The sequence below is a fragment of the Mesoplodon mirus genome (assembly GCF_964341445.2).
Source record: "Mesoplodon mirus genome assembly, chromosome: 11".
Lineage (NCBI taxonomy): Eukaryota > Metazoa > Chordata > Mammalia > Artiodactyla > Ziphiidae > Mesoplodon > Mesoplodon mirus.
Window position 1 is genome coordinate 57,804,276 of NC_138987.1, and position 18,876 is coordinate 57,823,151.

Below are 18,876 nucleotides of genomic sequence, written 5' to 3' on the forward strand. Positions count from 1 at the left end.
GCCTCTGGCAGGCAATACCTTCAGGTTGTCCAGTGGTCCCTAAGATTCCAGAACATCTCACACTGCATCCCCACCCTATAGTGACAGCCCCTCCAGGGCTGGGAGCAGGCCTGCTGAGCATCCCCAAGGCTCACCTGTGTTGAGGAATCAGGCCATCAGGTGGGTGATGGGGATGGTTGGGGGGAGGGGTTGTAGCTCCGCCCCTCTGGAACTGGCCTCAGTGGCAAACACAGGTTTGTTGGAGTTGGCAAGGTTGCAGGAGGGGAGGCAGCAGGCGTTCTGTGCTGCAAGGTCCGAGGATCTTGGCAGGAAGGACACCTGTGTCACCCAGGGACCTTGATATGAGAAGGTGGGTGAGGGCTTGATATATATGGGAACCTAATCTCACTCAGGATCACCTATGCTTCTGCTCCTGGGGGATTGTTTAGACCCCTGAGGGTGTGTGTGAAGATGTGTAAGCATTTGGGCAGTGGTTCCTTGCGCCAGGGCAGTGGGGTACTCTGCCCTGTGAGCACCCCCAATGCCCCCAGAGCTGCCATCAGTACAGGGATGGAGAGGACAACATCCTCACCGCTTGAAGCTGATGTTGCAGAGACCCCAGGAGATGGGCTTGAAACCAGTGAGGCTGCTCGCATCATCTGTTCCCTGGCCTCCTGTCCCTAGCCCACCCCCCTCTTCCCCAGCGGAGTCTCTGCTTCCTCAGGGTCCCCAGCTGTCACAGCACCTTCCACAGGACCCAGTCAACCCCTGTCATCACCCCCCCTGCCCCGGGGGCTCCCCAAGACCAGGGGCGGGCCTGATGCTCCTGGTCTCCCCAAGACTAGCAACTAGCCCTCTGTGGAATCACCCAAGAAGTAGATACTGGGGTATCCCCGTTTTACAGAGGAGGAAACGGCTCTGAGCGGGGAAGGAACGTATTCAAGATGCCTCACCCTTGCGGAGTACCTGGAGGAGAATTTCGGCCCAGCCTGAGGGAGGCGTCTGAGAGCCAAGTTCTGTCTCCTCCACCCTGCCTCTTCCAGGGGGTTCCAGGCCCTCCCCTGGGTTCCTCACCCTCCCCTCCCACCCACACTAGTCACAGCCGTCCTGTTCAGAGATTGATGCGTTAATATCTCAAAGCAAGACTTGACCACGGACCAATGCGTGCGTCAGCGGGTTGAGGAGGGACAACCCCCAGGATGCTTCACAAGTCTCGACCCCACCAGGAGCAGAACCTGAACACTGGGATTCTGTGCCTTGTAAAGCTGTGTGACTCCAGCAGGGGAATCCCCGTCCGCAGCCAAAGAGAGGCGGGTCGGGGCGCTCTCGGTAGCCCCCAGCATTCGCCCCAAGGCGGGTTCACGGGTCACCCCTGAGCTCCCGCCCTCCCCTCCCGAGCCGGGGGTGCGCGTAAGAGGGAGGCGTTCGGTACACCTCAGCCCCTCCCCCAGGCTTGGGGGAGGGGGAGGAGGAGGGAGCAGATGGCAGCAATTACCGCTCGGACCCTCCCCCGCCCTTAGCCTGAGGCCGGAAGATCGGCCTCGCAAGCTTTCGAGGGCGGGAGGGGCGGCGGCCTCTGCGGCCTGGAGCCGACTGGGCCGCGAGCGGGGTGAGGGGCGCAGGTCCGGGAGGGGACTTCCTTCCCCCGGGAGCGGGGCTGGGATATTCCCTTAGGAAAGGCCAAGCCCTCCCTTCCCGCTCCCAGCCCGAGTCGGTTCAGGCCGGTTGTCCCTCCAAGCCCCGCGCCTGTAGGTCTCAGAGCTCCTAGGGTGTTCAGGTCCGGGCAGGGGTTCAGGCTGGGGAGAGGGAAGCTGTACGGTTGTGCAGGTTGTGATCTAAACAGGGGCTGGGAGTTTAGAATGGGGTCCGAAATCCAAGCTCGGGCCTTGGCAGGAGTTGACTCTGGAGGAGGGAAAGGGGCACCTTTTCTCACTGAGGGATGGAAGGAGCAGGCCTGGGCTGCCCGTGCTTTAGGGCAGCGGACTGTGTGCGGGAGCGCAGATGGCTCGAGGTGGCCTGTGTGGAGCAGCGGCAGGGGCAGGGCCAGAGAGAACAAGAGGGCTCTGAAGACCCAGGACACAGCTCTACAAACTGGGCTTCCCTGGCCCTTTCTCTCTTCCCGAATTCCTCTCCCATCCTTCCCTTGTCCAGCGCATTAGCAAAATTCGGCCTTTCTGTCTCTAAGCTCTATCTTGGATCAGACCCCGCCCCCAACCTCTCCAGTGTGCAAGCCCCTATTACTCCTCCTTCCTCGCACAGCTTCAGAGGCTTCTGTCTGCTCTCCTGGTTCCCCAACAGTCAACTCATACAGCTGCCAGGGGGGCGTTAAAAATACCAATCAGAAAACAAATCAGAGCATGTCACTCCCTGCTAAACAACCTCCATGGCTTCCTCTGGAAGAGAGCCCCAACTTCTCACCCTGGCCCCTGCCTATGCCGATGTCTCCTCCAGCATTCCCCCCTCTGCCTAGGCACTGCTCACCCTGGCTACCTTTCTGTTCCTTGAACTAGACAAGCTTTTCCCCACCTCTGGCCTTGGCCTTGCAGGTCCCTTTGCCTGGAACGCTCTGCCCAGCTCCTTCACAGGTATGTCACCTCCCCATCAGCCCTGACCACAATACTGAAGCAGCCCCACACCCATCTGCCTGATGTACTGTGTCACTTAACCTCATCTGTGTCTTCCACAGGACTTACCACTTTCTGTAACTATCTTCTTCATTCACTTGGTTTGTGGTCCGTTTCACTTACTAGAATGTCAGCTTCATGAATTCAGGTGTCTTTCTCGTTCTCTGCTAGCATGATGCCCAGCACAAACCTAGAAGGTGCTCACTATTTCCATACATTTCAGGAATGAGGGAGTCCTGGGAAATGAACTGGACACTAGTCCATCTGGTCACTCTAAGGAGCCTACTCCCTGGGGGGGCCAGCTGCAAACCGCTGTGTTCACCCAAATGCCTCATATACGTGGGCAGGCCTGTGGTTTCCAGTCACGGTAATCTTAGCAGCCAACACTTACTGAGCATTTACTATGTGCCAGGCATTAGGTGCTCTACATGGCTTAATTAATTTAATTTGTATGACAAAGTACATACTAACATCCTCAGTTTACAAGTAGAGACACACAGGACACACACGATGTGTGATCGTTCAGCAAACATACACACGCATCATCAGCATTGGATTCATTAATTTTCATCATACAATAGATGCGTGAGATGAGTAATATACGGTTGAAGCTGGGGCATTTAATAACTACCGCAGCAAGGTGGAACAGAACAGGAGAACAGAACACCAGGGAAGGGTCAGCATGGGGGCACAGGGCTAGTTTGGGCAAGTGAGTAGAAGAGGACGTTTAGGTCACAGCCTGTGCCCTTGCTCTGGGTCCCCACAGCATTCAGAGGTGCAGCTGTGATGCAGAGGCAAGGGCCTGGGTCCTGGTGTTCTGCCCTCCACCAGAGGGCAACCACTTACCTTCTCAGGGCCATATTAACGAAGTGTGGGGGGAGGCATACACAATACCTAACTCCCAGAGCCCTGGGCAGGATTACATTAAAAAATGCCCTAGGGGCTTCCCTGGTGGTGCAGTGGTTGAGGGTCCACCTGCCGATGCAGGGGACACGGTTCGTGCCTCGGTCTGGGAAGATCCCACGTGCCGCGGAGCGGCTGGGCCCGTGAGCCATGGCCGCTGAGCCTGCGCGTCCGGAGCCTATGCTCCGCAACGGGAGAGGCCACAACAGTGAGAGGCCCACGTACCGCACACACAAAAAAAGCCCTAACCTATAAGGGAAAAGTATCTGAAAAGAAAAAGAAAAGATATATATGTATGTATAACTGAATCACTTTGCTGTATGCCTGAAACTAATACAACATTGTAAATCAACTATACTTCAATCCCCCCAAAAAAGAATTGCTTGTGGAAATACTTCATCAGCTGCAGAGGACTTGCTGAGGAAAGAGATCAGGGTACAGGTTGCCAGCCTGAAAAACTGGGGTTAGAGCTACACTTTTGGCCCCTCTAAGTCACAGCCCTCTGTTGTGTGCTCCTCCAGGGCGGGCCAGGGTCTGCCTCGGGTCCTCGGCCTGGCACAGTTAGTACTCAATGAGTGTTTGTTGAGTGAATACACATGTTTGTTGAGTGAATGTCTGGCTTGAGGGAATGACCAGGGGATGAGTAAGAGAGGGAAAAGAAATACCGTGATGTATTGACACCCAAACTCAAAGATAGAGTGAACGGAGCAGGGACTAGAGACACCCTCTGCCTCTGAGCCTGTTTCTTCATCTGTCAGAAGCAGTGGAAAGGCTTGGCCCACCATTCTCTCTGAGCTCCAGCGTGGATCAGATGAGATGCAGCAGGTCCATGGAGGCCCCCCTTTGCTATCTATGCTGAGCTGAAGTCTCCCCTCCCCCGACATCCCTGTCCCCCGGAATTTATAGATTCTTCATTGTCCTGCACAAAGGCCTTCTTGGGGAGGAGATGGGGTGGGGGAGGAGGCTGGGGAACTAAAAAGTCAGAGGCTGAGTAACAGCCGGCCACACCCGAGGCCCCATAAATCTGCCCCAGCTCCCTGTAAGATGGACTTCCTTTGCCTTCACCACGAGCAGCTGGCAGGGCTCTGGCTGCTGGGATCAGTTCATCCTCCCAGCAGCTCTGGAGCCTCACCAAGGTGGAGGTGTGAGGGGCGTGAAGACAAGACCCTGAGAGTGGTGGGGGACTCCTACTGTTTTATCCCTCTGACGTCAGAAAGTCCTTTCCCCCATTTCGTTCCACTCCCTTGCGCCCCTGTGATTCTAGTCCACTGCTGTTGGTTCTGAGCAGAAAAGTGAGCGTTCTGTGGGTATTCTGAGTCCAGACCCCAGAAAACAGCCTCTTCCCCAACTCCGGCCTCTCAGGGAGAGAGGGTCGGGGCTGAGAGTAGAATCGGCAGATGGTGCAAGTCTAACAGATGACATGGAAAACAGAATTACCCAGATGTTCTGGCCCTCCATCTTCCCCCCAGAAGGGATGGCCTTCAAACTGCAAAGAGATAATGGTATCAATTGGGAGGGTTGAGGCGGAGAGGAAGGGAAGCCACAGGGTACAGGGGACCACAAACCAGCACGGAAAAGACCTGGCTTGGAAGCCCATCCCTGCCACTCACCAGCTGGGTGATCTCAAGCAGGTCCATTAACCTCTCAGAGTCTATGTTTCTTCATCTATAAAATGGGTCAATGAAAGAACCCTGCCTTACCTTCTCACTGGCTTTTATGAAGATGATGTGGATTTTCCTCTTTGTAAAATGGGCTTTACAACTTGTGAAGGTGTAAAAACGTAACAGGTTACTTATAAACTGTCAGTGTCAGCACCTTAGTTGTTTGTAAAATTATTTTTAAAACATCTTTTCTTACAACAAAATAAAATGGAGTAGAAAACATTGGAGCGTGCCACAACTACTGAAGCCCACGCACCTAGAGCCCGTGCTCTGCAGCAAGAGAAGCCACCGCAATGAGAAGCCCTCGCACCGCAACAAAGAGTAGCCCCCGCTCACGGCAACTAGAGAAAGCCCGTGCACAGCAATGAAGACCCAACACAGCCAAAAATAAATAAATTAATTAAAAAAAAAGAAAACATCAGTGCATCATATAGAAAAAGAAAACATCTCAGTGCATCATATAGTTTTATAAAATTTTGCTTTTAGTTATATGTATTTTCATGTGTCCTGGGGCTGAAGGTAGATGTATTTACTGTGGGTGATGGTCAAAAAAGTTTGAAACAAACTTTTGGAGGAGACAAATGGAGGAGATTCTTTAGTGATATCTCCAGAAAGGAATAGTGGATGGATGGAAGTGAACAACAAGAAATGCACCAGGTGAAACATATATGTAATTGGTGGTGGACTGTGGAACCCCAGGCTGGGAAGATGAGCCCTGAGAAGCTCAGTATAACTGAGGTTGGTGGTGATGGGTGGAGGGGCTTACTTAGGACCTATCTGCTCTCTCGGTGCGTAAGGAGGCTCTCTTTGCTTTGTTAAATGTCTGGGGCCTGAATCCTGAGGATGCTGACCCTGAACACCTACTAAGCCATGGATGCTGCTCCTTCAGCATGGTCCTGAGCTGAGCCAGCAAGAATGGGCTGGTCAGTGAGAAACTTGAACTCCTGTGCCTGGACCCCTCCCCCCAAAAGTCCACTAAGAGTGCAACAGGTATGATGTAGTGGTGGGCAGGACCCCCCTGCCTGAACTTCACCCATGACCCTCATCCCCACCCCCACCCCCAGGGCCACAGTCTAGTGAGGGTGGACTGGTCAGAGGGGGCCCTAAATCAATCCCAGGCTTCCCTGGTTGGCATTGAGTTACGAGCTGTGGGTTTTGTGATGTAGATCGTGGTTGGGGAGGAGGGGGCGTGACCTATGGCAGGTCACACAGGACCCCCAGAAGGGGCCAGAGCTGGGGTCAGAGGCCATCTCCTCCATTCTCCGCCCTACCCTGCTGGGTACCATTCCTGGTCCTTAAGCTGGGTTGGGCCATTTCCCTACTGACCTCTGGCCCCAACTGTACCTGCTACCAGACCTGTAGGGTAGGAATAGGGGGGTTCATGCTGGAAAAAGATCCTGGAAGAAAGGAAGAGGATGAGATGAGAGGACACTTGGCTCCTGACAGGTGACTGGTCTGTGCTCCAAACTGGACCCAAGCGTTTTCTGAGCTCTTTATCTGCAGATTTGCCACTGTGCTCTCCCCCAAACTCCCCCTTTTTTTCTGATTGAATTCCACATGTCAAGAGTCCTGCAAACCCCAGCCCAGAGGATTAGATGGCTGGAGATATGGCATGACAGTCAGAGAGCAAGATAGAGAATCAAGCTGGTGCTCCAAACAATGCATATTATCAGGGCTTAAGAGAGAGAGTTAGAGGGGTAAAAAGATGGAAAGATCCAGACAGTAAGATGAGAAAGATCAAAAACTGAAAAGATGGAGAAAAAGTGAAGCCAGACAGAAGGAAGACAGACAGAAGGCAGTGAAGAGAACTAGGCTGAAGAGAAACTGGAGTGGCAAGAAAAGAGCATTCTGGTAAACTCCTGTCAGACCCCAGCAGCTCAGAGATCAAAAGGAGGATAACCTGCACAATTCCTTCACTGTTAATCCTTAAGGCTGCCACACGGAGACTCCAGAAGGAAATGTACCTGACAGAAAGTTACCTGTATCACCCATGATGTTATCCATTATTTGACACATTAACCAGCAACCTCCACTCCCCCACTGCCACAATCATCTCTATCAGCAAAGACATACACAGGAAGGGTCAAGACCCAGGCTGAGGAACTGAGCAGGGGTTGGGGAGGGACACAGAGGTCTCCCGAGGACCAAGGCCTGGACGGGGCACCTCCAAATGGGCATCGCTGCAGATGGAATGTAAAAGAAAACTCATGAAACTTCTGGGTACCCTGACAAGTTGACTAATGATGACCTACAGAAATAATTCTCCTGTCCTTTGTGGTTTGCGCCACAAATCAAACTCCACCACTCTCCCCCTGTGCACTAGTCCTGCCAAGACCCTGCACCTGCACCTGACCCCAGAACCCTCTGCTATAGCCTCCACTCTGTGGGGTGGGGATGCTCTCCCAATCCCTGCACAGGGCTGCCACCTGCTGGCTGAGAGTGGCCTTGCAGAAACAGGACCCTTGCACAGGCTGGTGGGTGGTGTGTACTGAACTGGCAGACGCTTCTCAAGGCTTGCAGGAAGAGAATTTGAAAAGCAAAATGTGAAATCCCCTTTACCTAGCTAGATGCTCCGGGGGCCTCTCAGCACAAGTTAAAGGCTCCTATCCTTCTAGTACAGTCACTCCTCAATGGTGCTGAGGGGTTCTTCAGGTCAGAGGAGAGCCTCAGGAAATTCACATTTCCTGAGTGGCGGGCACTGTGTTAGATGCAGGAGACAGAGGGACCAAGGTGAGGGAAATAGCCAAGTATGAGATTAATGATAACTAGTGTGAAAAGCACCAGAGCCAAAATATATGCCTGACACAAAGTAGGTTTCAATTAATAGTTATTGAGTGAATGAATGAATTTCTGAGATAGCACTGAGCAATGATGAACTCTGTACAGCAGAGGTTGTGGAGGAAGAGGAGGAAATAGGGGAATCTTTCTGATTCTTTTCTTTCCCCCTTTTGTTATCAAGTAGTAATTATCCTGGTGGAAGATTCAAACATTAAAAAGCAGAATATGAAGGTCCCCTTTCATCTCATTCCTATCCCCCTCTTTAAGTGAATCACTGCCAACATTAAAAAAAATATTTACTTATTTATTTGGTTGCACCGGGTCTTAGTTGTGGCAGGTGGGCTCCTTAGTTGTGCCTCGCAGGCTCCTTAGTTATCGCTCCAGGGCTCCTTAATTGTGGCATGCAAACTCTTAGTTGCAGCATGCATGTGGGATCTAGTTCCCTGACCAGGGATCAAACCAGGGCCCCCTGCATTGGGAGCACAGAGTCATAACCACTGTGTCACCAGGGAAGTCCCCACTGCCAACATTTTAATGAGCTTCATTCTTTTTTTTTTTTTTTTTTTTTTTTTTTTGCGGTACACAGCCCTCTCACTGTTGTGGCCTCTCCCATTGCGGAGCACAAGATCCGAAAGCGCAGGATCAGCGGCCATGGCTCACGGACCCAGTTGCTCTGTGGCATGTGGGATCTTCCCGGACTGGGGCACGAACCCATGTCCCCTGCATCAGCAGGCGGACTCTCAACCACTGCGCCACCAGGGAAGCCCTGAGCTTCATTCTTTACAGTAGTCCTCAACTTTGGCTGCACACTAGAATCACATGAGATTTTTTAAATCCCCTTGCTTAAGTTGTGCCCCAGACCAATTTCCTCAGAATCTCTGGGGTGTGTTCCAGGCATCACTATTTTTTTTTAAATATTTATTTATTTATTTATTTTGGCTGTGCTGGGTCTTAGTTGCAGCACTTGGATCTTTAGTTGTGGCATGCGAACTCTTAGTTGCGGCATGCCTGTAGGACCTGGTTCCCCGACCAGGGATCGAACTCAGTCCCCCTGTATTGGGAGCGTGGAGTCTTACCCACTGGACAAGCAGGGAAGTCCCCAGGCATCACTATTTTTAAAAGTCCTCAAGTGATTACACTGTGCAGCCAATGTTGAGAACTACTGTTTCAGGCCTTTCTATGCATTTACATACATGTAAGCAGTCAACTATGCACGGGTGCACACACACATGTGATATATATATTACACTGAGTTTTTCTTCTCAATTAACAACGTTTCTCAGAGGTATTTTCAGAGCAATCCATATGGACCTATCCTTTTTCTTGGCCATGCTGCATGGTATGTGGGATCTTAGTTCCCCGACTAGGGATCGAACCCATGCCCCCTGCAGTGGAAGTGTGGAGCCCTAACCAGTGGACTGCCAGGGAATTCCCCTATCCTATTACTTTTTTTTTTAATGAAGGCAAAATCTACACGTGCATATTTTTCCAAGCCCTTCCTCTACTGATGAACATTTAAGTGGTTTCTAAATTTTTTTACTAATACAAATAATGCTGCAAAGTTATACACAGTATATCTTTGTTCACATATGCAAGTGCTGTTTTGGGAAAGATTTCTAAAATCAGAATTTCTGGTTTAATGTGTATGTACATTTGTTATTTTGATAGACACTGTCAAAATGCTTTCCAAAAATACTTCACTAATTTACATTCTTCCAACAGTGTAAGCATTTATTACTAGTGTTTAATTTTTGCTAAGCTGATGGTCCAGAGTAATACTGATATTTCATTTTTTTTTAATTAATTAATTTATTTATTTATTTATTTTTGGCTGCGTTGGGTCTTCGTTGCTGTGCGCGGGCTTTCTCTAGTTGTGGCGAGCGGGGGCTACTCTTCATTGCTGTGCGCGGGCTTCTCATTGCGGTGGCTTCTCTTGCTGCAGAGCATGGGTTCTAGGCATGCGAGCTTCAGTAGTTGTGGCACGTGGGCTCAGTAGTTGTGGCTCACGGGCTCTAGAGCACAGGCTCAGTAGTTGTGGCACACAGGCTTAGTTGCTCTGCGGCGTGTGGGATCTTCCCAGACCAGGGCTTGAACCTGTGTCCCCTGCATTGGCAGGCAGATTCTTGACCACTGCGCCACCAGGGAAGTCCTGCAATTTTATATGAAAGAATAAAAATCATTTTGAAAAAGAAAATGAAATATGGAGAACTCACCCTATAAGGTAGTCAGACATACTACAAAGCTGGAGTAATAAAATCAGTGTTGCATCAGCACTGGAACAGTCTAGTAAAATGATATAAGAACTCAAACACAACATAAAACATTAAAGAAAACTTGAAGTTTATATATGATAAAGATGATGCTACAAATCAGGGGAAAGAGAATTGTTTAATAGATGGGGTTATTTCACTAGTTGGAGAAAAGGCTGGATCTTGTATTAGTCTGTTTGAACTGCCATAACAACATACCACAGACTGGGAAGCTTAAACCATAGAAATCTATTTTCTCACTGTTCTGGAGGCTGGAAGTCCAAGATCAAGATGCCAGCAGGGTTGGTTTCTGGTGAGAGCTCTCTCCTTGGCTTGTAGATGGCCTCTTCTCACTATATCCTCACATGGTCTTTCCACTGTGCTCACACAGGGGTGGGGGAAGGGAGGAGAGAAAAAGAGAAAGAGAGCGTGCTCTGGTGTCTCTCCCTTTTCTAAAAGGACAGCAGTCCTATTGGATTAGGGCCCCCTATGAACTCACTTAGTCTTAAGTACCTCCATAATATCCCTGTCTCCAAATACAGCCACATTGGGGGTTAAGCCTTCCACATGTGAATTTTAGGGGGACACAATTCAGTTCATAACAGCTCTCTTCCTCACACCATATATAAAAGTAAATTCCAGATGGATTAAAAACTAAATATTAAAAATAAAACTGCAAGATTAATAAGACAGATGAAGATCCTTGTGATCTTGGAGTGGGAAATTCTTCTTTTTTTTTTTCAGTACGTGGGCCTCTCACTGTTGTGGCCTCTCCCGTTGCGGAGCACAGGCTCCGGACGCGCAGGCTCAGCAGCCATGGCACACGGGCCCAGCCACTCTGCGACATGTGGGATCTTCCCGGACCGGGGCACGAACCCGTGTCCCCTGCCTCGGTAGGTGGACTCTCAACCACTGCGCCACCAGGGAAGCCCGGAAATTCTTCTTAAGCAAGACCCAAAAGCACAAAGTATAAGGAGATTTTTTATGAATTTAACCGCATCAAAATTCAGAATTTCTTTCGATGAAGTTCACCACAGATAAAGGTAACAGAAAGGTTTATATTACAGTTGCCACATTTAAAACCCATCTGACAATGGGTTTATTATCTAGAATATTAAAAGGAACTTCCTGAAAACTCAATAAGAAAAAGACAGGAAATTCTTATAGAACATTGGACCCAGGCTATGAACAGGTGATTCACAGGAGGGGAAACAAGAATGACTATCAGGTATGTGGAGAGATGCTCACCTTGTTGAGAACCAGAAAAATCCAATGTAAATTAGCAATATCCCTTTATAGTTCTGTACCATCAGATTGACAAATATTAGAAGGCCGAATAAGTACAAGGGTTTGTAGTGATTTGGGAGACTTTTATGCACTGTTGGTGGGTGCACTGCAAAATAGGGAGCAATCTGACAGTACCTGGTCAATAAGTACGTATGTTCCCTGTGACCTAGCACTCTCAGAGATGCTCTTTTTCAGGTCTACAACTAGATATGTACAAGGATGCTCACTGCAGCATGACTTGCAGTGGCATGAAGTTGGGGGCAACACAGGTGTCCATCACTGGAGGAGCAGATAAGTAAAATGTGATGGATGCACACGGTGGAATTCTATTCGGCAGGGATAAGAGGGAAGAAAGAAAGAGGTTAAAAGGTACACCTCACATATTTTATCAAGAGAGCAAAGATTGTTTTCAGGAGCCTCCCCCATCAGACTGCTGCTTGCATTTCATTGGCCAAAATTGTGTTACCTGGTCACACCAAACTATAATAAAAGGTGACTAGAGAGAAGGGAGGTTATGGATAGGGACTCTATCATCGAATCAGTGATTTCTGACACACAATCTGGTAGATTTCTTCTAACTGCTGCATAAAGTCCATAGTGTGCACTCACCACATTTTACTGTGATGGCTAGAGGTACAGCAGTCATCTTGTGACCATGAGGAAAAGTCAAGAGACTCCTAGAGAAGGCCCTGACAACATAAAGTTACTAACTCAACACCAACAGCTTCTTATGCCTGAACTTTTTATCCCGTATGAAGAATAAACCTCTATTTGTTTAAGCCACAGGTGTCAGTTAGGGTTCAATTGCAGACAACAGAAATAAATCTGGCTAGTTTAAATGGAGAAGCAGGCTCTAGGTCCTGGAACAACTCCCAGCTTTGAGAGGCATGTGACCTCTGCCTGTGATGGGGAAAACAACAGTCACTACTACAGGAAGCTGATGAATCAGGAAGCTGCTCACCAGGACCCTCCTGCATCTGTCATGACCTGTGACAGCAAAACGGATGTCCCATGCTACTTAGTTCTATTCCAACTTTATGCCTCACACAAGAGTAGAACGTAAATCACAGATTTCTAGCTCACAAGAATCTGGGAGGTGTCATTTTAGCTTTCCAGCTTCTGTAGTTTTGGATGGATGTTGAACTGCCAGAATGTGGCAGCCACCACACCACTGAGGTCAGCTTTCGGTTACTTACAACCAAAGGCACTCATGACTGGCACACTGCACAGAATGCAACAAGGCCGGATCCCAAAAACATAACGCTGAGTAAAAAGAACAAACATGATGAGCTCTGTAGCACAATCTAAGGTGTTACTTAAAACATACACAGGGCTTCCCTGGTGGTGCAGTGGTTGAGAGTCCACCTGCCGATGCAGGGGACGCAGATTCGTGCCCCGGTCCGGGAAGATCCCACATGCCGCGGAGCGGCTGGGCCCGTGAGCCATGGCCGCTGAGCCTGCGCGTCCGGAGCCTGTGCTCCGCAACGGGAGAGGCCACAACACTGAGAGGCCCGTGTACTGCAAAAAAAAAAAACAACAAGAAAAAAACCCACAAATCAACACTTCCTTTTTCAATGAAGTGTACATTTTCAAGGATATATGTGTCAATTGGTAAAGGAAAGGAGGAGAATGGGCTGTGGGGATCAGGGATGAAAGAGATAAACCAAATGAAGTAAAATAAAACAAGAGAGAGATCTTGTACAGTCTGATAGTGGGAGTGGTATAAGCAGAGCAATGTGATTGGCTCCATTTTCTACACCTGAGGTCCAAAACCAATTCATTAAATTTGATATTTAATAGTAATTTAACTTAAAGAATAATTTAATAATAATTTATTAATTTAATAAATAATTGTAAATAAATGGTTTAATTTAAATGATTTAAGTATTAACACAATTTAAATATTTCATATTTAATTTACCACACCAGATTAATCCATTAAACTTAATATATCATGATTTTTGTACCCCTAATTAAGCAATTCTTTATACTTTAATTTTCCCAGAACCTCAAAAAATAGATTCAGGTGACCCCTGGCACCCCACCTCCGTCCCAGCCCCTATTTAGTGAGATGTCTTCACCTGCACTCTCTCCCACACGCCCCACCCCCTCACCAAGCCCTGCTCCACCAAGGAGGAAGGGACTTCAGCTTTGGGTGCCGAGTTCGGAAACCTGGCAACGCTTCCATCGTCGAAGGGTCTGGTTCTAAGGCAGCTAGTCTCCCCAGAAGGCCGAAGGTAGGTGCTTCGGCAGAGAGGCGGGTCTTACTCTCAGAGCCGCCTCCGCGGGGGAGGAGCCGGCCAGACTCTTGGGGCGGGTGTTGGTCGGCTTGGAGAGGAGAGCAGCGTCCCCGCCCGCCCCCTCATCCCTAACAAACCCGGCTTGATCCAGCTCAGCCCCGAGGTGTCTGAGGCAGCTTTTTCTGTTAAGTCGCGCCATCTGTTACCTGCGTTGCTTCCTGGGGCGGATAGTCCACCTCGAGACACTCCGGAGACCCGGTGTGTGTGCTCCCAGGAGTCTGGGGGGATGCTGTGGGCTCCAAGCTGGGCCTCAGCAATGACTGCCTCCTAGGGACCCTCCAAACCCCAGGTAAGGTCCCATGGGAGAGAGAAGACCGCCTCTCTTCCTTGATTCTCACTAGGATCTTCACTTGCAGTGAACGACTTTGGCCCTCTTAGGGTTCTTGCCCTTCGGCCTCCCTTCCAGGGGCTTGTCCTCTCTCCAAGGTGGATGGGACGGGAGATCCAGCGGGAAAAAGCTCTCCCCAGGGCCAGTTGGGCGATTCGCAGCTGCTGGGACCCCTCCCGGAATCCAGGAACACTGTTCCCTTCATTCTGTGTTATAGATGCCAACTGCGTGAGGAGGGGAGACTCGCCTTCCTGCCCCCAGGATGGAAGAGGAGGAGCTGACACTGCAGAAGGGAGGGCTGGACGTCTCTGAGGCCCTGTCCTGCCCCGACAATGAGACCTTTACCCCAAGCTGCGTGCTGGGCGCCCTGTACTGGGCCTGTTTCCGCAATGACACTGCCCAGCTCCAAGCCATGCTGGATGATGGGGTCTCCCCAGAGGAGGCCACCCAGGTGGACAGCAATGGGAGGGTGAGCTACCCTGGGTGCTTCACAGGGCAGCAGGGGGCGCTCTGTGTCCTCACCACGCCACACTCATCCTTAGAGAGTCTCAGGATCAACACCCACAGCCTGGGTCCTCAGGAGGAAGGGAGTGGGTGAGAGTGGGTCTTCACAGGGGCTGGAACATCTCTGGTACAGTGGTGGGTTTAGAAGGCACAGGGCCCCCCAAGGAGCTCCTGGAGGAAAGCACTGGGGCTGAGCTGTCCCTCCCCCAGACAGGCCTCATGGTCGCATGCTACCACGGCTTCCAAAGTGTTGTGGCCCTGCTCAGCCGCTGTCCTTTCCTGGATGTGAATCAGCAGGACAAAGAAGGAGACACAGCCCTCATGCTGGCTGCCCAAGCAGGTGAGAGGCTGCTAACCCCACCCTTTACCAAACCCCATCACCCCCCCAGACCCAGCCACAGTCCCGCACTCTTTGCACCGACGTTCTCCCACCCCAGATGCTGCCTTGTTGGGTGGAGGGTGGGTTTGGGGCTTTGTCATCCCTTTCTTGGGTAGCTAAGCTCTGCCCTTGGTGCCCTGCAGGCCATGTACCTCTGGTGAGTCTCCTGATCAACTACTATGCTGGCCTTGACCTGGAGCGCCGGGACCAGCGGGGGCTAACTGCGCTGATGAAGGCCGCCATGCGGGACCGCTCCGAATGCGTGGCTGCCCTCCTCATGGCAGGTGCATGGGGCCTGAACCAGGATGTGTGGTCTCCAGTCCCTCCCCCACGCCTCCCCACCAGACACTAAATCAGCTGTCATAGTTGCAATGAGGAGAGAGGTGGAGATGGAAGATCAATCCAGGCTGACTTCCTGGAGGAGGGGGGGTGTACTGGGGCTTCTCACAAGCAACAAAGTCCAGCTATTGATAGCTCTATTTGCATTGCAAATGGAGGTCCCAGAAAAGAAAGCTTGGGAGGATAACCTAGACCAGCTGGAGAACCTAATACAAAGAAGGCTGGTATCTGGAACCAGATTCCTAAGTTCTCATCCCAGCTCTGCCACCAGCTGAGTGACCGTGGACAAACAGCTTCCCTCTCTGGGCCTCACCAGTGTAAGATGAGAGTGATGGCTTTCTCTGGGCTGATTTCCAGCTCTGATGAGCCAGGGTTCCAGGAATGCAGTGACGGGTAGTTGAGACGTGTGGCCGTGTAGAGTTGTTCTGGGGTGAAGTCCACACTGTCTATGGAGTCTTGGACCCTCATTACTCCCTGAGGTGGGGCTGCCCTCTGTTGTTCACTCTGGGGGACCCCAGCCTCCAGCTTTTCCCTTTCCCATCCCATCACACTGGGTTTGGGGTGAGAAGGGAGGAAGCTCTACAGCCCCTCCTTTGTCTCAGAGTGACTGCCACTCCCCTCGCTCCCAGGATGAGGGGTGTGTGGTGGTGCAGAGAAGAACCAGGAGTGGGAACCCTCAGAATCCCCGCTCCACCTGCTCCAGAGGGTACAGCTCGCCCCCCACCCATCCTGGGCAAGCGTCACACCACCCCTCTGGTCAGTGCCTTGGCTCAGGAGGTCTCTATTGTTTGCCAGGTTTGGAGATACCCCCACCACCACCACCAAGTAGGTCTCTGTGAAGTCTTTTCCCCTCGCTGGACTCCAATTTCTCTATCAGTCCTAAACCGGAAGTTGGGATCTGGGACTGGTACTGTCTCTGGGCTGCAGCCACAGCGGGGCCCCAGCTTCCAGCTGCAACAGGATGGGACTCTGTGGCTTTGCATGTAACCCCAATCAGTCCTGCTGCTAAAGAATCTGCTCTTCTGCAAGTCACCAATCCCTGTCCTAACCCATGTCACCCCGTAACTGTCTCCAGGTGCCGACCTAACTGCAGTGGATCCTGTCCGGGGCAAGACAGCCCTGGAGTGGGCATTTCTGACTGACAGCTTCGACACGGTGCAAAGGATCCAGCAGCTGCTGCGGCGGCCCCAAGTGGAGCAGCTCAGCCATCATTACCAGCCTGAGTGGCCAGCTTTGCCCGGGCTTGTGGCCCAGGCCCAGGCTCAGGCCGCCCCGTCTCTCCTAGAACGACTTCAGGCCACCTTGAGCTTCCCCTTTGCACAGTCTCCTCAGGAGGGGGGTGTCCTGGACCACCTTGTGACCGTCACGACCAGCCTGGCGAGTCCTTTCCTCACCACTGCCTGCCACACCCTGTGCCCTGACCACCCACCTGCACTGGGAACCCGAAGCAAGTCTGTGCCAGAGCTGCTAGGCACTGCCCCGCCCCCTCCCCCAGTACCCCAACTCCCCCAGGAAGTCCCTGGCCCCCGGGTCTTCATCCCCTACCAGAGCCCTCAGGGTGTATTGAGCATGTGCCATCAGTGGCTCCAGCCCAGAGATAGTACCAGCCCCAGGCCCCAAGCCCCTAAGATCCTCCTCTCCAAGGCACCCTCATCTGGCATTCAGTGGAAGCCAGAGCCCAGGTCTGCAGGGAATCGAAGGCTGTCCCTTCCTGTCTGGAGATACCAGGAGCTCAGGATGGAGAGGAGGAGGCAGGAGTCCAGGCTGGCGCAGAGCCAGGGGACGACGGGGTAGGCCGGGCTGGGAACAGGTAATCAGGCCCCTTCCTGAGGCTCCTTTGCCCTCTAGAGCCCCTTCTGCCTTCCCATCCACCTCTGTCTAAGTGACTGTACTCTCAGCCTGTGTACAAGGTTATTCATACAGCATCGTCTGCAACAATAAAAGAGTGGAAACAACCTAGGTGTCCATCAAAAGGGGACTGGCTAAATTGATTCTGAGTGTAAAGACTGCACACCCGTATGATGTATTCTATACAGTAGCAAAACAAGAGTAAGGAAGCTCTTTATGTTCTGATGTGAAACTATCTTCAAGATGTATTAAGTGAAAAAAACCCAAAAAACAAAAAACAAGGGGTGGAACAGTGTGTATGGCATGCTACTATTTGTCAAAGTAAAATCTGCACCAAGATAAACTTGACTAATACAGATATGTAGTGAGTACCAAGATTTATTTAACTACTTAATGAGCAAACCAGCAGGATGGATCAAAGGAAGAAAAGAAAAACTATTATTGACATTCAGGGGAAAAAAGAATGCTTGAATAAGATTGCAAAGTTAGATACAAACAAATCATTCCTACCAAAGTTAGATACAAAAAATAAAACCATAACTGTTTTTTTTTTCCTACCAGACAAAAATAATTTGCTATTTATCAATCTTCTACAAGTTAACCTCTTAACTTTATAGTCTGCGCACTAATCAATAGTAAATCGTATAGCATACTTAGTTACTTCCCCTGAATGACCCATAGGTGGGGTTATTAGCCAATGATCTAAAATATCTTTGAAAGGGCACTTAGTGATTTTTTTGGTGTGCCTTATTTACAAGTTTTGGGTATTTTTTTCTTAACATATTTGTTGCATAAATATATTTGCTTGCTTATTTGTGATACTGAAAGCAACCACTTGTAAGGTGCTTACTATATTCATTAATACATTTAACACTCCCAATAATCCTGAGGATTTTATCTTTGAGGACACAGGGTACAGAGAGGGTTAGGTATTGCCCAGGTTCACACAGCTAGAAACTGACAGAGATCAAGATTGAGAGCCAGCCATTCCAGTTGTAGGGGCCAGACTCTTAACACCAAACCATGCTGCCTCACAGCACCTTTCTGGAAAGAGATATGACAGTGTTTTAGGGAAGAAGACTAAGCAGCTGATCAAGGGTGGAAGGGAGACTTTTCACGAAGTATCTTTTTGAAACTTTAGGCCTTTTTAAAAAATAAACAATTTTTTCAAACAGTCGTAGATTTACAGAAAAGTTGTGAAGATCATGCAGAGAGTTTGCATGTACCCCATACCCAGTGTCCTCTTTTATTAACGTGAGTGTAGTACATTTGTTACAATTAATGAACAAATGTTAATACATTACTATTAATAAAATCCATTCTTAATTCAGGTTTCCTTAGTTTTTTCCTAATATCCTTTTTCTGTCTAGAATTCCTTTCAGGACACCACATTACATTTAGTCATCATGTTTCCATAGATTCCTCTTGAATGTGACAGTTTTCTCAGATTTTCCTTGCTTCTGATGACCTTGACAGTTTTGAGGAGGATTGGTCAGATATTTTGTAGACTGTCCCTCAGTTGGGATTTGTCTGATGTTTTTCTGAAGAGATGAGGGTTATGGGTTTTCAGGAGGAAGATGTACCATTCTCCTCACATCATATTCAGGTTACCTCCTATGAACATGACTTGATCACCTGGCTGAGGTGGCGTTTGTCAGGTTTCTCCACTGTTATGTTCCTCTTTTTACCCCCTTTCT

The 18,876-nt window shown here is 50.0% G+C and overlaps 1 protein-coding gene across 3 annotated transcripts in view; it reads left to right on the forward strand.

The window, feature by feature from the left end:
* The window catches only part of ANKRD33 (ankyrin repeat domain 33), a 37,183-nt gene extending 19,974 nt beyond the window's left edge, over positions 1-17,209 (forward strand). Inside the window, exons 1-5 of one of the 3 annotated variants that reach the window (XM_082637004.1) lie at positions 13,923-14,070; positions 14,327-14,578; positions 14,824-14,953; positions 15,136-15,276; positions 16,407-17,209. In XM_082637004.1, the coding sequence (XP_082493130.1) occupies positions 14,372-14,578; positions 14,824-14,953; positions 15,136-15,276; positions 16,407-17,125 (1,197 nt within the window). In that variant the 5' untranslated portion in view covers positions 13,923-14,070; positions 14,327-14,371 and the 3' untranslated portion in view covers positions 17,126-17,209. Of the gene's footprint in view, positions 1-13,922; positions 14,071-14,326; positions 14,579-14,823; positions 14,954-15,135; positions 15,277-16,406 lie in introns of those variants that run through there. The other 2 variants (XM_082637005.1, XM_082637006.1) reach the window with 2 other exon arrangements.
* Positions 17,210-18,876: the final 1,667 nt, after the last annotated feature.